At 34.2% G+C, this 19,963-nt stretch overlaps 2 protein-coding genes across 7 annotated transcripts in view; one reads left to right on the top strand and one right to left on the bottom strand.

Annotated features, from left to right (window-relative positions):
- sd (TEA domain transcription factor 1 homolog scalloped) overlaps positions 1-6,055 on the top strand; it is a 182,268-nt gene extending 176,213 nt beyond the window's left edge. For all 6 annotated transcript variants that reach the window (XM_072298400.1, XM_019052296.2, XM_019052297.2 and 3 more), the window contains one exon: positions 445-6,055. In XM_072298400.1, coding sequence (XP_072154501.1) covers positions 445-558 — 114 coding nt within the window. In that variant the 3' untranslated portion in view covers positions 559-6,055. The remainder of the gene's footprint in view (positions 1-444) is intronic.
- A 435-nt stretch (positions 6,056-6,490) lies between these two features.
- Positions 6,491-19,708, bottom strand: LOC109037562 (protein FAM76A). Its single transcript, XM_019052298.2, has 6 exons — positions 19,437-19,708; positions 18,468-18,532; positions 17,684-17,897; positions 16,783-16,922; positions 15,656-15,926; positions 6,491-13,978 (listed from the first exon to the last, which is right to left on the bottom strand). The coding sequence occupies exons 1-6, from the start codon at positions 19,524-19,526 to the stop codon at positions 13,739-13,741; spliced, it is 1,020 nt and encodes a 339-aa protein (XP_018907843.1). The 5' UTR covers positions 19,527-19,708; the 3' UTR covers positions 6,491-13,738.
- Between the last annotated feature and the right edge of the window lie 255 nt (positions 19,709-19,963).

Here is a 19,963-nt window from a genome sequence, read left to right as displayed (position 1 = left end):
ATTTTCAATTTTTTTTTTCCTTACACATTTGACGGCCCAATGTTAGATTCAATTTTCAGCTCACTTCTATGAGGTTGAAGTATGTTGAGACTTACATATCTTTTGATACCATAAAATTTTCTCGCAATTAACTCAAAACAGTTTCTATACCGAATACTGAACTGTGAATGTATTCTTTCCTCCTCAACTTTCCTTTAATGATTTATCTTCCAAATTAATAAAAAAAAACTGAAGTACCAATCGCTAAAAAAAATGAACGGAAAACTTTATTCTCTATTTTACCCACCCCAACATGTCGGCCCCTGGTTTAAGTGTGCATTCATTTCTTCTTGGATTATCAATGTTGCAGTAACGTGGCAGTTGAAAAGTTAAGTCTAAGAATGGCTTCTGTTTGAATATTCCTGACAGATTTGTTGTAATACATTGTGATTTTATCAATTGCAGGTTGTAACAAATAGAGAAACGCAAGAAACACTTTTGTGCACAGCATATGTTTTTGAAGTTTCAACATCGGAGCATGGGGCGCAGCATCACATCTACCGACTGGTAAAAGATTAACGAAGCTAGTTGTCTTCAATTTCCAACAGTGCCTATTTCATTCTTTAGTTATTAATACCAATAAACAATGATGCAAATTAAATTGTAAGTTAATTTTCGTATTGTAGCCACAAACTGCTCGGCGAGTTTAGTCTGGGACTCACTACAAGCAGCCAAACTAGTTTTCTATTTCAACAAACAATGAAAGAATGCAGTAGCCTTGTATTTATTCAGGAAAAGCTGTAGAAGTCTCACCATCCATTTGGAACTGAACCATAGGTCAAGAACTTCAAAAATAAAGGATGAGTGTCCTGATTTTAAATTATTATTCAATGTGATCACCCCCTCTGTTGAGACAATAAAATATGGCTTTATGCTGAATTAAAGACTTGACAATCTTTGAACCTCAAGATCTCCTAGTTTACTTTATCACCTAAGTTCATTTTTCGGTTTTGAAGATTAAAACAATTGGAGAATACTATTCATTCAGGAATTTTTGAACCGTCTCATCATTTTTCAGCAACTTCTTCACTTTCAAGACTTTGTATGGTATTACTTATTTTTCCTTGTTGTAAACGGTGGTCTATTTATAGCTTTTTACTTACCTGTTCATGCAAGTAGATTGACTTGTCAACATATCTTAAAAGTCAAGCTCAGTATTAAATTTGTGCCCTAAGACTTCCAAACAATTTTACTCAATGATTCAAATTAATAGAAAATTAGGCTAAATTCTCCTGCTGTGCCCAAAAATTTCCACAAGTGCTTCCTGAACTTGCCAGAAAAAATTTATAACCATCACTTCCCCTTCATGAGGAAGTGAGGAAATCAGAGGTGTCATTCAGGGAGGGGTTAGTAGTTTTCGCCTCTAGACTTGAAAATTTCACCTTGTTCGAACCAGTTTCATTAATTCTAATGAGCTTTTGAGATTAAAGATGCTTAACTCTTCTCCTCCTCTCTCAAGCAAAGGCTCTCTCAAAAATTCAGCGAAAACGATGGACCTTCCTTCAGACCCTATTCAGAGGAGATTTCTTGTATAATTTGATCAAAGAACCCATGACCTCTACCCTTAGTTACTGGTTATGTTCATCAAAGCTAATAAAAGGTAGAGCTGGTCACAGTCTTCTGCTGAAACCAAAACTTTCACAGGACAGAATATGTATCTACCCTCTGAAAATTTGCCTATGATGAAAATCCTGGTATAAATTGTATTTCTTTTCCTTTTTCTCAAATACTTGTTCCGTACCTAGGGATATTTTCATCTCTTTGCTGAGCACAGATGTTAACATTTTACTCTTTATTAGCATTTATTTGTGTGATTCCCCTTCGTTTGATTTCTTCTCATTGATTCATATCAAAAATGTATTGGAGATTTAACTTTTGTTTATTTTGTGTTACCCTTTAATTTTGAAAAAAACTTACTCTTAATCTTGTCCCTAAAATAAGTTCAAATTTTCATCGTTTGTCTCATCTTTACATGTAAGTTTTTTATTCATTACACTCTCTGAGCATGTCCTTGGATGAAAGTGCAACGTACCTTCGTCCAAGTTTTGAAATGGATGATCATTTGTATTTATTTTTTTCTTCAGACATGCACCAAAACTTATTTTAATTTGTAAATGTACACTTGATTGTCAGGTTAAAAAGGCCCTGTGTGTACCCTTGCACAGGTGCGGCAAACTTCGTTGTCTCTCCCGCACCAAGGAATGGATCCCGCTAACGCTGTTTCAGTATTTCTTACTTACATTTTATTTGTCTACAGGAAAGCTGTCTCATGAATTTTCCTGAAATTTCTAGTTATTTGTTTTACTTATAGCAGAATAGATTCTGGAATTTTGAAACTAATTCAAGCAACCCATGAAAAAATAAAATGGTAGTAGAAATACTGAAATGGTAGTAGAAATACTGAAATATCGAGGTAAGATACATTCCTTTGCGCAGGAGTATGAAGATTTATATAAATTTGGAGATTTTACCATTGGACAACTCTCTGCAACTTTCTAATTTTATCTGTGTCCAAAAAAATTGAAAAGCTACTCAGCAGTGTGGGTATTTCCTTCATCTTTTCACCCAAAGAAATGTCCTGTTCTAAGAATTCATTAACAAAGTGTTGTATCCATGAACCGTTAAGAGTCAGATAATAAGAATTCCTGTCGAAATAAAAGTATTATACGTAGGTTCATTCTTCTCAGGTTTGGAAGAAGTTTTTGTTGTTCACAATTTTTGAAGGGATTTGAGAACACTTTTTTTCACATATTGGATTAGCAAAGCTCTCTATCATGAATTTTCTTCAGGAAGGTCAAATGTCCGAGGGATGAAAATAGATGTCTGCCGTTTGTTCCAACAGGACTTGCAACTTTCAATCTTGTAGGCATACTTCTGAAGCACTGGAATTAATGAGTTCCCTCTTACCAACACTACTTTCAATTTTTATCTATTAAAGTGCACTCTTTTTTGGTATTTATTTAACCAAATGATCGCTGAATCTTACCTTTAAAAGAAACTAGGAGAATAAACACGATTTTTGCTCGCTTAAAACCCAGGCACATCTCTGAGAGAATTTCCCATCAGCAGCATATATGCTCCCTCAGGAGTTGAAAAATTTTCTGCATCTTCATGGGTGATCATCATTTTATTTTCTACACCGAGTAGTAATAATTCTATGTCGTTTATTACATATCAAATCAAGGTCACCAACAAATAACTTCCTCAGTTTTCTACAAGTGAAAAATTCAGCCAGTACTCCAGTAGAATGAGCATGCTTGTTTATTACCCTCCCCAAATGAGACTCCTAGATATGTGTGAAGTTCTTGTTAATTCAACCTCCTTCAAACATTTTGTTGCCTGCATCAATCTCGTAGGATTTTATATCAAGTTAACCGGTGTCATCACCCGCTTACAGATGAAGTTTTGGTGAATGTCCAGGCTTATTTCGCCATGCGCAGTTTTGTGGGGAGCGTCAATATGAGGTTTAAATGATTGATAGTGGTTCTTAAGACTTGATCTCCTTTAATTACAATCATTTTTGCTTCATGTTGATATCAGTGTATTTTTGTAACCTTTCCCCCCTTTTTTTCTTTCTTTTTCTTATCCTTCCTCGCTCTTAAAATGCTAGTGTCTCTAATTTTTTGGTGTTTTTGTGCTAATTTGAAGACTTGCTGCATTGTGTCAGAACTGCTGAATATTTGATGCGGATTTTTATTTTCTTTTGGGAACCTCAGCCACTTCTCCAGTTTCATCTGCTCAGAAACAAAGCAGTTCAGATGGTTTTCAAAGAAAAATGATCAATATTTCTTTTGTCACAAATTTTTTATACATCTTCTTATCTTAATGCTGATTTCATTGCTATCCAGCAATGCCAAATGTGGGAAAGTATCCACAAAAAATTATCATGCACTGTTTGTTGTTGCTTTCCAGTCACCAATTGGTCATTATCATCAATCAATTGTGATTTGTTATCTTTAACAGAACCTCTCCGATTTTTATGGATCATTTATCATTCTGTCGTTGGTTTTTATTATAAACTGATTGTTGTGCCGTTTATTTATGCCAAAATTTTGGACAGCCACGTATTTTAATCAATTTTAATGCCTCTTCAAGATTCATTTTGTATTTTAAATTGCGCTTCACTTATTCAATGGAATTTTCCAGGTAGCATAAGTCATGATCTCTTTGAGAGATTGTAATGCCTGCATTGAGTTTTCAGTGGCAGTTTTACACTTTTTGAGAGTGGATTTATAGTCGATTAGAGAACAAGGTGGTCACAGTCTGGGAAAACTAGGATAAGTTATGAAGAAAAATTGGGTTTTGCCAACTGAGAAAATTTAAGAAGAAGAGCAAAAGACTCCCAAAGGCGGACCAATTTTATCCATGGATGAGGCAAAATTCTTCGAGTTTTATAAAGCTCAATCTTGTCCTCTACTTGATTATAAACAATCATTCTGGATTGTCTCAGAAGTCGAGGAATTTTCTCCACGTTTACAGGAGAAAACCTGGAGGACTTCAGGAACTCAAATCCTGAATTTCTGTGGTCACCTATCGAGCAGTTTCGAGAAGAGTGATCTTTTGCTACCCAAAATCTCAATTTTATTTCACCTTTTTATTAGTATATGAATGTATACAACTTTTTTTGAGCTCTGTACTTATTCTGTTTTTTTAACTTAAACAAACTTTTACTTTTTTATCATTTTAATCAATCTACCTACTGAACTAGCCACCTTTTATTTCTCTCGAAAATGATTTTATGCAGACACTATTATAGTGGAATTTAAGATTTTCAAGTTAAAGCAGGGAAGAAATGGAGCTGCTGTAAGAGATGTATCAGAATAACTGTGAGTGTCATTTTACATTATTTTATGAACTGGGCAGTTCTTTCAAGTGAGCTCATTATCACCATGAGTGTGGATGATTCATGGTGAGAAGCGCTGTTGCATGTAAATGGCACCAATTGGCAAAGCAAGTATTAAATTGTGGCTGTCCGATATTAACTCATTTCAACTCATTCTCATCCTGCAACGCACATTTTTACCTTATGATACTTTATCTTATATTTCAGATCAAAGTTTAGTACTTAAAGGAACATTTAAAATCATTGTGAACTTCCTTTTACTTTAATTTATCATATCTTCTATGAAGGTGATTTTGAGTTTTTTTCAACTAGTATCTCAGTTGTAAAAATTTTACAAAAAGAAATTATATAGTATTTAAAAGAATTATTTGTACATATTCAGAGAGATTTATATTTTAATTTTTATCAAAACCACTTCAGATTCTCATTTATTTGATTTTATTGTACATAAATATTTATTTATTTACTTGTTTGTGCGTTGCGTACTCTAATTTGTCGACAATATACTGAAGTAATCGTCTTGACCTCATCAAAGTTTCATGTATACCCTTTTTTAAACAGAGCTAGTAATTTGCATACAACTAGAATTCTAAGGGAAGAAACTGCAAAAGGAGAGTTACAACAATGATACCTACCACTTTTCATTGATATATTTATCATTAAAGACAAGGAAAACAGTTACGTATTGCAATTAATAATTCTTTCTTTTAGGTCTTTTGTCTCAACTAACTAATTTAGTACTAGACGAAAATTTGATGATGTCAGGACAGTGCAGTCCAGTTAATTTAGATCGTGTCTTGGAAGAGGAGTGTGACTGAAGGGTATGAGAGGACAAGTTTTGCAAAAACTTTTTTTCTGGTATCAGTCTGAGTTGAAGTATAAATACTGGAAAACTGCTCCATTTCTTGTGAGTCCGAGCATGTCACACCCCTCTACAAATGCTAAATATTGTAATATAATCCGCAGAATTTTCAGAAGCCACCTTTGTTTTATATTTAATTCATTCTTATATTCTGGGAAGTGAGGAAGTTTTAAATCTGTTTTATTTATTTTAATTTTTATGTATTGAAACAACGTACACCATGTAGGTAACTAGATCATCTACATTGTGTGCACATGTTTTAATTTTGAGTTGTATTTTTTATTTTGTAATAAATGTAAGTTTATCATGAATATATTTCCAGTTTTTGCAATTTCCATTGACCCTTTTAGTCTTGTCGCTTTATTCATAGGGCTCAGCCCAATGAAAAGGATACAAGTGAGAAATCAGAAATGACGAAGTCACAGCAGGGGTGTTCTAACAAATCTTTGTTCTGTAGGCCATGAGTTATTGCTTGTTTTAAAATACCGATCCACTTTGGTAAGACCACACAAGGGGGTGTATTGGAACTGTGTGGCCTTTACTCAATCCTGGGCTATTGTTGAACAGCAGCAGTCATCCAAAAACAGAAACCAAAAATACCCCATTTGCTGCTTTAGTGTTTGACTCACATCACTGATGTTGCGTGTAGTGTGGATAGATGCAAAACCATCAAATTTCTTCTAAAGTTGGTCCTTCTGACTCATGAAAAATGTAGATATATAGGGGGAAAAAAGGAGAAAAACAAATATGCATATTTGGTTTATTACAAAATAAAATTTTTTACATGCAAATGTGTTCCCTACTTACAATCTTTTTGAGTAATAATGCTGACTTTTGTTTTAGATGGAATAAAGAAAATTATTCTCCTGAAAACACTGCATCAAATCTTAAAAATGACTCTGTTTTTCTCTCTCTTTTCCAACTCACTTGCAACTAAGGCAGTTGAATCAAAACAGCAGTTTCTCTTGTGACTCGAAACAAATATTCCCCAACTAAGTAGATGGAGTTCAAGGGAGTTTATTCAAATTACTGCATAGGTTCTTGATAGAAAAAGTATTTTAGTCCTTAGTTACAACTGCAGTGTGATAGAAAAGAGGCTCAAGTCAAGTGTCCTTTGAGGGAGAGAAAAGTAAAATTAAAGCATTATCATACAAAATCAAATTGAGGTACCATTTGGAGCCTATTTTTTTTTATTTTCATTTTTATTTTTAGAAAATTGGGGGTGGATGTACTCTTTAAAGTTATGTTAACTAACATTTTTGAAGTAAGTACATCGTTTGATAATAGTTCTAGAAGCCTTTTCATTCGATAATTACCTTTAGAGACATGATTACACAATACTCATGACACCAATGCAGATTCTGGGTTATGTCAATCGATTAATTTTTGGCAGATCAAGGACCGCTTCTTGAGAGATAAAAAAAGTAACTAATGAAAATTTGTCATTTTATAGATCCTCTCTACAGCAACACTCATGTGGATTTGAAAAATATAATAAATGAAGAAACTTCCACACATGACTAAAGTAAAACAAACATAAACGATTTAACTTGAACGGCGATTCAGGTTCTTTAACAACAGGATTTAAAATTTCAGGAAGATGCTTTTTTGGCATTCTTTTAGTTTGAGAGCATAAAACAAAAACTTAGAGTGACATCAGATATCATGATGCTATTCCTTGTAGGCTGTCATTTCAATAAAATTGAACACATGATAAGGAAACATTAAACAAGAACTGCTATGATAGGCAGTGCAAAATCTGAGTCAAGGAAGCTGCAGCTACATTAAGTATTGATACTAAAGAAATCCAGTTACTTTCACATTACTGGGTGGCAAATATTAGACATGACAAGACTGTTAAAGCTAAACAAAATTTTCTATGATGATTACCAACCACCATGATTTACTGGATTGTATTTCTTTTCATATTAAATTAAACTGAAGGCAGCAACACTTGGTCAGAGGGAAATTTTTAAGATAAGGAGTCGAACCAGAGCAATCAAACTTTCATCATGAAACAAAGATATGGACGGCAGTGGGAAATAACTAATCCAAAATTCATAATTAAGGACCGTTATTTTTTAAAAAGATGCATAGAAGCAGCAACCACAACTTGTATCCAAGGAGACTTGAATCAGTGAACAGTTACAGATCAAATGAATTGCTTATTCAACTCCTGAACACCTTGTAAGGTATGCATTAAAACAGGGGCAATAAACTTGTCATCTAAATTTGCAAGAAAAAATACAATAATGAATAATCAATTTTTCACAGACAACAAGACATGTTCTCTGCCTCTTGACCTATTGGCGATCAAAGGAAGCATCATACGTCACATCTGTACAATGACACAAGTTGTAAGGAGAAAATCAAAGTAGTTTTGGCATGTTTTTGTTCTCTCAAACGCTTTCATTACAATTGCTTGAAAAAATGTGTCACATCTAATGCGCGAAGTCAACAATTTCAAACAAGTGGCAAAGATGAATTTTTGCACTCGCGTCAGAAGAGAACAATGGGAGAAAATGAAAAATTGTGATATCAAAGCTTCAGTTGTAAGATAAACAAGCATACATAACACTCGCTGAGACTTGCCCGATTCACATACTCCTGACAAATCGTACTTTACTATACTGACTACTAACTTTGATTTTTGGAATTATAAGGTCGCTTTCAAATGCTTCATTCTCCGATCATAAACTCATTATTTACGTTAAGACTCACAAATTTTATCTGCCAAACACATAAACTAGTGCTCATAGCTTTCCTGAGACTGGACAAAAAGAAATTCCCGCTTTCCGAAATTTTGAGATCAAAATTCATGATTTGTCAAACTCAAAGTAGCTCAAAAAATAAAAGAAAAACGAGATAAGGACAATACAAAACAGATAAAGAAATTTTCCTACTTTAACTAAAAAAAACTACTTATAAATAAATTGATGCCGAAAAAGAAGAGTTTGGTAACATCTAATTCAGGGATAAGACACATATTCCCAAATTGAAAAATGCTTCATCTTGCCATGTGGTAATCTCTCATACAGGAATATTTACTTCAGTATAAGCTCACATGATCAAACAAAAGTAAACAGATATAATCCTCAAACGCGTATGTGAGCAAAGTAATAGAGTACCATGTAATTTTGTTAGACTATCACCTCCGTTATTGACTGTGAAGGAACGAACAGGCTGATTATTGTCACTTTGATAGGGTAATTTAGACGATAATGTCGATGGCCTGAAATGTTTGCAGAACCCTAAAGCTAACTTCGGATTTGAGATATTGCATCAAAATATGTAATCATAATTTCCTCAAGCCTCTAGTTGACATTCAAACAACCTTGGTTTTTTCCAGACGATTAAATCTTTATTGACTGATACATCTCCATCCGTGAGACTTTAACACAGGCAAATTGAAAATTCTTCAAATGAAAAAGTTGTAGACACCCCAAACTTGGAAATTTCAAACTCTAAAATAAATATGAGCCGAGATACATTTAATGCTAATGATTCATACATTCTCTTTGCACAATAGTGTAAGAACAAATTAATAATTCACATCACATAAATAATAAAAATATCTCATTTAGTTGCTTGGCATAGTTTTTTAAGATTGACATCTGATGACAAAAAAATAACGAAAAATGTACTTAGGTATCCACTGATTTTACAATTCAGAGCAAAAAAATTAACTCCTAAAATTCATAGGAATACACAAAATTATTTTACTGCACTTCCTTCTTTCGATGAACTATCAACTAGAACAACTTTGAAAAATAATGGAATAGTGTTTCACTTTTTGAAATCTTGGCCTTCTTATTTAAAGCAAATTTTTTGAGTGGTAGACACTCAAAGAAAGTCCAATGAATAACATTTAATTTAAAAAAAAAAAAAAAAAAAAAAAAAAAAAAAAAAAAAATCTTAAAAAATAAAATGAGGAGATTAACAAGTGAAAAAGTTGAGTTTTTAGACTGAAAAATAAAAAAAGGAACCATCAATTTTAGACTTGGTGGCTAGCTCAAATCTTTTCTTCAAAGCGGAATTAACTGGCCTCCTGCAGTTTCAGGCTGTACACAGCAAACGTTCACAGATCAATAGACCTATGAGCTCGAATTCTTGCTAAGATGACCGAAACCGAATTCATTGATTTCCTTGAGGTGAAAATGAACAATAACAAAACTAAATAACATGACATTAGTCCTCTGCAAGGTTTGAAGCAAAGGACTGGAACAAAACTCGTCAGATTGGTTGTGCTACTGTAAGAACTTTGATTGTGGGTAAAGTAGGCTGGGTGTCTTTCACAGTTGTTAATGTACAATTTTTTATCGATCTCACTGCTTGGGATTTATTCTTTTCCTCGAACTTTTCTATAAAACAAACACATAAAAAGAGCCATTGAGAGGCAACACTTACAGAAAATTAGTAAAAATATCAGCGTCGAAACATGAGGGTGCTTTATCTAGGTTTAAGGAAGTTTGATAGTTTGCACAGGTAAAACAATGATTTTTGCAGCATTTAATGTTTACTAATCCTAATTATGAAGGTTTTAGGCCAAGCGAGAAATTGAGATCGTACGGGGCTTTAAGTATCAATATTTTCTCCCCTTCTTTGGTGATGGAATTAGAGAAAATTTGCCCCCTATACTATTGTAGGTAGCACTTCCAGCATTGAAATTGATGGATACATAAATAACGCACTTCTAGCGTTAGATCTAATGGATACTTAAATTCTTACATTACTTTTACCTGAGGTGATGAGAACCAATAGATGTATAAAAAAAAGAAAAGAAAAAGAAATAAACTATTGAAATAGAAAAAAAACCATCCAATTACAATTTGAATATCAACAGCCTCAGTCGAAAAGTTTAAAAATTCGTTGCTATATGTTATTTTTTTTTATTTTGCTCCATTTTTCTCATAGGAAAATCTAACCAAAGTACTTCCTTGAATATTTCTTTAAATATTTTTGAGTGAGAGAGGATAAGTCAATAAAAAAAAAATGTTCGTTTGTTTTCTTTTAAAAAATTAAGCATGAGTGGAAACTTGCAACTTTGTAAGTTAAGATAAACATTTTCCGACTGAAGCTTTTAACATTCCTCAATTAATTTCTCAAACTTTCTTGACTATCGATGATAGTATTTGAGCATTTTTTAAAGCCCTGCCGGAGACAAATCATTTTCAACTCTTGTTCAGGAAACCTGCCCTAGATAAAATGTGTCCTAACATAGTCTAGCATCTTGAGTTTCTCATCGAAATTTTGAGTTATTTGAAACTGCTTCATCTCAATTTTTTTTTAATTTTTTTTTATTTAGTTATCTTGAAAATTAAAACATTAAAGATTTTTTTATCATAAAGATAAAAATAAACAAGGAAAAATACAAAAATAAAGCAGAATCGTGCATTAAGATATGATGGTTTTTACATTGATTCAAGTCAAAATTTTAATACAAAAATGTTTTGGGTCATAAAACTATACACCTACTTCACAGAAAATTCTACAAAAATACGGAAAAAAAAACGAATCAAAACGTAGACAGGAACCTGATCAGCAATTACACATTACTTGTCAAGAATGGGTCATTTGTGCTGGTCTAAGAATCAGGTTTTGATGCTTGATGCTTATCGATCAGCTGAAAATATTAAGGTCCGTCCAAACAGCAACTATCTACGTTGAATATTAACGAAGATATGACCCTTAGAAAAATTCAGTTCATGACATCATCCACCGCAGTAGGGACACCCTTGGTTTCTTCCACCTTGCTTTCATTTAAGTTAAACGTTGAGTAACCAGTACAAATGTGCGTTTCCCTGACAAATGAAAGCAAGCAAGTGTGTCACTACTGAGGTGAATGACACCATAAACCGAATTTTTCAAAGCGCATTATCTCGGTTAATATTGAATGTAGAAAGTTTCTGTTTGGACGGATCTCAATATTTTTGGCTGATCTACTAGAATCAAGCATCAAAACATGATTCTGTGACCAGCGCAACTGACCCATTGGTTACCTCAGAAACTATCTAAATTCAATGAGAGGATCACCAGATAATTTGAAGATTCTTATTTAAGGTTGATAGACTCATGTCAGTCAAGTAACAAAATAACCTTTTGGATCTCCTGATCTAGGGCTAATTTCCCCTGATTCGCAATTCCACTGTTTCGTAAATATTAATTCTTATGTGGCCTCTCCACTTCTGCAGTTCCCTCAATCCCCATAAAATCAATGTTATCAGATCTGAAATTTTTGGCAGGCTAAGAATACTGCCATTTCGCAATTATAATTCAACTCAATTCAGCTATCTGACTGATCTGAATCTATCAACTTTGTAGATGGTCCTCTGACCCTTACTTTTTCATCAATTGCAAAGTACATTTTAGACTTATGAGATAGCCAGAAATCCTATCAATTCTTGAAAATTAAAAAAAGTTCATGCTTTTAGAACACAATTGAATGACTCAATAGAAACTTCCTCAGATTTATTCTTTTCTCAACCACTGTTTCATTTGATTAATTATATCGTCTGTGTATGAAAGCACAGCACACAGATAAAAATATAGTGAAAATAAACCAGAAATTACATTCATTAAATGAACCAGTTTTTTTTTAAAAAAAAAAGAACATTGTGACTCTTCAGTCACCTCAGTCCTTCAAACCTTCAGCTCTTCAAGAGTATGAAATCTGAGAGATCTATGGGATCAAAGGTGCAAACCCTTCTTTGCTTGAACATTCTTTAACGCAGCTCTCAAATAATCATGCACCGTTTACAATGTATATCACTCTTTTCTATGCAAAAAAACAACACATTGAACAGTTTCCTGCACTAAAATTAGCAACTCTTTGCAAAATTCTACGCTTTTGAATGAATGAACAGGTGAAAATCCCACAATTTTCACATTTTTGCTGTCATACCACAGTGCTCTTCTTCAGCAAAAGTTTAATACTTTGAAGGAAGGATGTGACTCGAAGTAGGTAACCTAGGAGTTTTGCCCTTGAAAAGTTAAAACCTAAAAATCCCAATCAAAGTCTTCTTTGAGAAAGATAAAAAATTCTGAAATTTGGTAGAAACAATATTGTCAAATAAGAACATGAGGGTTTATTTTCAAGCAGCTGATAGGATTTGATTCGCAATACCTGCTCAACAAGAGCACAGAATCTTTTGAACAAAAATCTTCACAAAACTGACGACAGTCCTAAACTACATTTAAGGTTACTAAATCTCCATCAGTACCTAATTTTTCATACTTAAGTGGATTTCCAGCTGGAGAAAACATCGAACAGCGAAAAATATTTTACAGAAGATTTTGGATTTGTTTAAATGCCTACATTCAAATTAACAAAATAATATCCTAATTGATGATCGGAACAAGTGTTAATAGAACAATTAATTTTGACTTAAATGATTCAACTTAAACTGACTTAGAGAATTGATTCAAATCAGATCACATCAAGTTCAGAGCTGCTTGGCTACTCGTGCTCAATTTGTTGTCTCCCACACGAAGGAAGTATCTCAATTGCGCTATTTCAGTAAGCCTTACTTACATTTTATTTGTTCATGGGAAAACTGTCACATACATTTTTCTGAAATTGATAAAAAAATTTATTTGTCTTTTTGAGAAAAGACTTGGAAATTTTGAGACTAGTTCAAGCTATGGTTTTCCCTTAAAAAATAAAATGTTCGTTCCAATACTGAGACAGCCCAGACAAGATATGTTCCTTCATGCGGGAGACTTATACAAACTTTGAGACTTTACTCATGGATGACTCTCTGTAAAACTCATTTCATCCCAGTCCAAAAATGTTTTTAGTGGTTAAATTTTATAATAAAAATTTTATGGTGATGAAAATGCCAAATTTTCAGAAAAATTGCTACTATTTCCACACAAGTGCCAAGCCATGCATGTAGTCCCATAAATTTGAGCGTTTTATATAAAATGAATAAATTAATATGATAAAAACTAACAAAGTTTAAGTTGAATCATTTCAATTAGACTTAACCAACCGATTAACCCATGGAGGGGCTATCTGTTCCACTGCCACTACCTCCGCCTCCTGCACTGCTTTTGCTAAGAAGTCCAGAGCCTCGCTTCCCACCACTTTTTGATAGTGTTGCAACTTCTTTCTGAAGACTCTTGATTTTACCACTCATGAACTCGACTTTCTTATCATACTCGGCTGATTCTTTCTGCATTCTATTACGTAGCTCAGTTGTTTCAGTAAAGTGTTTGGCTTTCAAGTCAGTAATCTGCAAAGGGAGAAAAAAAGTAATACATTAATAAAATTATACAATACAGTAAAATATACTAAAATAGAGGTGTCGTCAGCTAAGTTGACGGTTGTTTATTTTCCGTTTGCGGGCACTTTCGTGTCACTACTATCCACATGAAAACATCCGACTCTCTCAGAGGCAAGTAATAAGATAAGCTAAAAAAGCTTAAATAAGTTTTGTAATACTTTCAAACCTTGTAACACTTTAATTTTTAGCCCTCACAGAAATCATAACCACATAAAAGTCGCGAATTAAAACTGATACGTAGTTTGTTTACGATACGATCATGAGGCGGATGTTTTTAAGGTGGATAGTAGCGAACGCTGCTTTGTTTAGAGGCCCAAATTCGTCGTTGACACTTGCAAACCGAAAGTAAACAACCGTCAACTTAGCTGACGACACCTCTACCATCTCAATAAAACTGACGAGGAACTTTAATTATGTTAAACTGCAAAAAAAAAAAAAAAAAAAAAACAGCTTTCCTGGGAAGCTGCAGGATTGTACATCCACTTATCAGCAATGACCAATACAGTAAAACTTCAGAAGGTAAACACAAATAAAAATTCAACAAGGTATTTACATCTTTGAAACTTTTGAATTCGTAAGCTATTTAAATAAAAATTTAGAAAAACATGAGATGAGTCTGGTTACTCCTAAAACCAACTAAACATGAATCTAGTTTAAAACCTTATGATATCTAAAGCCTGAGTTTACTTAAATCTTGTCATTAAATCAATTACTTTTAGTCAATTTAATAAAAGATATTGAAAATAGGAAAATACTAAAGATCATCTCCTGAGGAAGAAATCAGCGTTTAAAGTCAACAATAGAATCAATAAATTTTACACTTTTTGATCACAAAAAAAAAAAAAACCACAAGCAATTCAGGTCCAAGCAGCCCCTGGAAGTTTTGAAAGTTCAGCAAATAATTGGAGTTTGATTCCGCATAAATTTCGGCTCTCCTATCATACCTACACTGTAATTTCTCAACTAACTTCTAATGAAAAATCATTAAGAAAGGCCATTAAGAAAGGAGCTTATTTCAGCATAAAACATGCCAATAATTTAATTCAGTGACTGCTTGGACTTACGTAGACTTTCTTTTGATTTTACACGAAATTTTGATGAGGAAACATGTGTTGTTATCTTAATTTCCTGCCCAATCTGATGATCCATCATCGAGTAATAATGGTCGAATTTTGTTGGGCGTAAAAGCATACCTGTTTGGTTACAGTGCAGGACGTTCCTGCTTTGTATGAGCATCACTATGTGAGAGTCAGAAGGGGTCACTCAAGTGGAAAAATTTGATGCACAACATTACAACATTGTTGTAACATTTTTTTCTGACAATCACAACATGCTTTGAGCAAGTTCCAAAAATTGTTGCAGGATTTTTAACCTCACTTTTCTTGTACTAAGTAAGAGCAACACCAGAGACAATGGTTCTGAAACATACATTCAACAGTCACATTGAACAAAATACGTCTTTTATGAGATATGCTGCCCATACGGTAATGTGCATATACATTTGCCTTCATGAGTTATCTTCCAATGCATTAAACAAACTAGTTTATACTCATACTCCTGCAGATAAAATTTTTGAAATGTTTAAGTACCGAAGTATTTTTGTTTTTTCAGAAACTGGTGGCTTACCGTTTTATCTTTTTCTCTGAGAGCTAAATTCTTCTGGGTGACCTGCTTTTGGAGGGAAGCCATTTGTTCTTTGAGTTGGGTGATAGCAACAACGTGGTCCGAGGAGTTTGGATCGAGTTCTGGTCGATGATTGGCAACTTTTTGAAGTTTGGCTGGAGGTGGAAGACTACCTAGTGAGTCATTGCCACCTATTCCTGAATTATTGTTGTCACCACCGTGGTTCAATTTCGTGACATCAACCCGCTTAGGTCGTCGACTATGACTTCTATTCCTGCAATCAAGGAAAATCTGTCATTTAGAAAAATATACATTGAAATAATATAAGAAAATTATTTTGCCTAATCTTCAAAAGCTAAGGATAAGAATTGAAAAATATGGTGAACACCTCCTTTATCATTCAAGTGCAAAATGCACATACCACCCATTTGCCATTCCTTCTTTCCCTCCTTTTCAATATTTTTTTTCCTCCTCCTCAGTTAACGTTTTCCTTTTTCATCACCTTAAAAGCCTGATGGAAACCTTCTTGACTTCCCAGAAGATCTGTAAGGGGCTGTGCCCCTGATTATTAAAATAAGCAACTTAATTTGACCAAATTTCGAGTCCCTTGGTAGATATTGAACTCCATTTTTGATAGAATAGAAGACTCTAATTGGACTTAATCAATTCAGAACTGAGAAAAAGAGGTGTGAAGTTTTGATCCTCCATAAAACTTACAGTAAAAGATAAAGTTCGATGCCTATTCATTTCCACAATTCAACAATTTCTCTTGACTTTGAATTTTTAAAAAGCAAAAAATTGGGAGGAAGAACATCGATTTGGTTCCTTTCTGGTTTAAAGCAACTGTTGTTTGAAAGAGATTTCATACACGCGTTGCACCAATATTACTGTATTGAAAATTTACATGCCAGAGGTGAACCAACTTTTGAGAAGGTTTTAAAATAAGCCTCGATAATTTCATTCTCATTGCGAACAAATGCTGCCGCTGACAAACCAAAACAATCATTGGTTGTTGACTAAATAAATTCCCTATTTTCCTTGTTTTTATTTTTTTTTTGGTGAAATTAAAACTATTATGGTTGATTGATGACTGATTTTTGGAAAAAAGATACATATTTAGAACCGATTACCTTCCATCTTTGTTCTTGGAGGAACGTTGAGCACTCAGTTTCATCTGAGCTCTTCTCTCAGCATCTGTCTGCTTAGTTTTGGCGAGAGCTCGTTTAAAAGAAAGCGTGCAGAGCCAGCACAGAAGTTTCCCATCCACCTGCTAAAAATAAAAATAGGTTGTGTTATGATGAATATCTTGTTCTAAAGAATTATTTTAAGTGCCATAAGATTTTGAGCATAGCTGACGTTCTTTTTCTAATTCAATTGTAAAGCTTCCGAAAGAGACAATTTGGATTTGTTCATCTAGAGTAAAAACAATTGATATTTGGCTGGTCTCATGGTCCCATTCCCCAAAAAATTCTTGGATCACTTATTTTGCTGATTTAGCATATACCTATTTGGACAATATTTGACAGTAAGTAAACATTAAAATAGGCCTTGAACATAAAACTTCATCATACTAGCTTCAGTGTTATTTTATTGTCAAAACAACATGAGAAGAGCAAATTTTTACATATAATTAAAAATCTCTTCCTTTTTCAGTTCCAGGGAAATGGGGGGGGGGGGGAGAGGGGTTAAAAACATGAAGAAACATCACAATTTTTAAGAGTTTCTTACTTGCATAGGATGGATCACTATTGATTAGGGCAATTGGAAACTAAGGATAAATCTAGGGCTCAGGCCTTCACATCCCCCCCCCCCTCTCCAAAGGGTACTTGTAAAACAATTTGAGACGCCCCTCTCCCGCAAGTGCTTAGTGTAATTTATGGATGGTCCCTCATGAAATGTGTATGATGTCGTTTAAACATTCAAGGTAATTCAGTACTTTTGAAATGCCTACTTCATTAAGGCTTACAGTTACTTGTTGTCATACAAAGAATTGAATCAGGAGAAAAGTTCAATATAATAACAATTACTAACCTTCTTGTCATCATCCTTGCGATCAAATGCACACTTCTGTTTACACTGTTCACACGTGATTGGGGGCCCATATTTCCGCTCAGAATTTGTACAACGCTGACACTTATTTCCGATGAATGCAGCAATTATGTTACAGTACTCACATGCAGATGGCTTCCCATATGATTTGACATTCTGTTCGCATTTGGCACAGATTGTGCTAGTGGTAGTTTTACTGAAAACAGAAAGAAAAAAATTTAAGTAGGAAAATACTTAGGTCTTATACTCCATGGCACTTCGATAGTATACATAATATTCTTAAGAATTGTGTATAAATACTTAATGTATTCAAAAAATTGAAAAGGTTAAAGTTTATATCAATTTTGGAGTGATTTGCAGCCGTTGAAGAAAATAATGCCAATGTACGCAGAATACAAGGGACTGAAGCCGTGTGTAACAACTACGAAGTAGAGCGGACGCATCGTATGTTGAGACCAAAGTCAAGTGTATTGTTTAGGTCACCACTCACCAGTAGTGCCATCTGACTGCATGTATTAACCTGTTAAGTGGTGCTGATTCGGCGGTAATTAGAGATTGACATTTGTCTCCACATACGATGCGTCCGCTCTAACAGTCTTTACTTTTACCTTTACTTGTATTTTGAACTTCTCCTTGTAACTAACATGTAAAATATGTTTCAGAAACAGAGTTTATTTAAAACTACTGAAATATTACCAAAATAAGTAATTTTTATCAAATGTGTGTCATGCAGACTTTACAGCCTGTCCTCGGAAAATTAACTTACTTGGATTGCTGGAATTCCGATCTACAGTAAGTACATTTTACAACAGGAAATGCACCTCGACACTCCTGCACAGATAAAAAACCAAAAAATGTTAACATTGAGAGGAGAATCTTTACATCCAGGCAATGAAATGTAAGCGATCTCCAAGAAATTTTATTACATCCATGAGCTGTGAAAACTAATGCGACAGTATCAGATGGCAAGCAAAATGATGTTAAGAAAGTAGTAGGTGATAGGCTTAAGCATCAGATAGCTAGTATGGTCTACGCCCTATAAGTTTGCGCACTTTGGGAGTGCAAAAGACAATTTGCCATCTTGATTCCTGTATATACTCACAATAAACTGAAGACAGCCTATCTTCTGTAGCACTTTAATCAAAGAGTAAACTTATTCAGCAAGAACTCTGGCATGAAAAGGAATAAACTCTTCACTAGCAGCAAGGGATGCCAACTTTAGACTTACTTCGGTTAATTTGGTTGGAAAATTAAATCTTCCAACTTTCTGTCCTGCTTCGCTGTAAAAATTCTGCTGGCATTTCCGAGACTTATATTATTATTGAGAGAAGAAAGTTCTTTAGCATGACGACTAACTAGGGAGCTTCAAAATTTAGCGGTTATATCTGAGTACATTTCTGAAAGGGAAATATACTTAGATGAGAAAGAGGCAGAAATTGTGCTTAGTATGCTCAGGAAAATGAAATTTAAAAGAGGCGTACTAAGGTGGAATGTGCAGGACAGCAAAACAAAACTTAAATACTACATGTACGACGAGTCTGTCCTTAAAAGGAGGGAACGTAAGAGGGTCAAATTTAAAGAATTTAGAGCATATATAAGACTTCAGTTTTTGCAGGGCTAGAAGGGCTCTACAAAAATACAACGAAAACATAAATCTAAGAGTTGAACAAAGAGATATCGGGCTAGAATTCTAAACTTGATTCGTGGACCTCCTGATAAGTGACAGTTAACCTACCTTGCACAACTGCTGTCCGGCCGAAAGGTCCTCGAAGGGATGCCGTGTAAAGCATTTAGAGCAAGCGAATAATGCAGCCGTATTATTCATTAATAACAAATCAGATCGACTGAGCCTATCGTTTACAGCAAAAAAGTTAAAGAATTAGAAAAAGTTCTCTGAAGCGACTTTACTTCAACTCGAAGACGTAAACAAATGTCAAAAAGAAGAGGCAAATTTTCGCGATGTTATTTGACCTTCCGGATTTTTGCAAGCGGTCAACAGAGAGCAGCACATTCATTTTACGTCATGAAAAATTCTGCCACCGGTAAAATGTTAAAATGAAATTTATTGGGGGTCAACTGCAGCTCGGTTCCCTCTTTGAATGGATGGACTTTAATTTACATGAAGCATGAAATGTGCCATAAAAATTAAAAAAGCCGGCTGCCGGATAGGTCCTGGTCTGCAAGCACAACTTCAAAGTGTAACGGCCTCAACGATGGATCAGCGATCGGCGTCACCGCTGCTCACAGATTGGATCGTTGATC

The sequence above is a fragment of the Bemisia tabaci genome, chromosome 3 (genome assembly GCF_918797505.1).
Source record: "Bemisia tabaci chromosome 3, PGI_BMITA_v3".
NCBI lineage: Eukaryota > Metazoa > Arthropoda > Insecta > Hemiptera > Aleyrodidae > Bemisia > Bemisia tabaci.
This window is presented reverse-complemented; position numbering and strand designations above follow the sequence as displayed.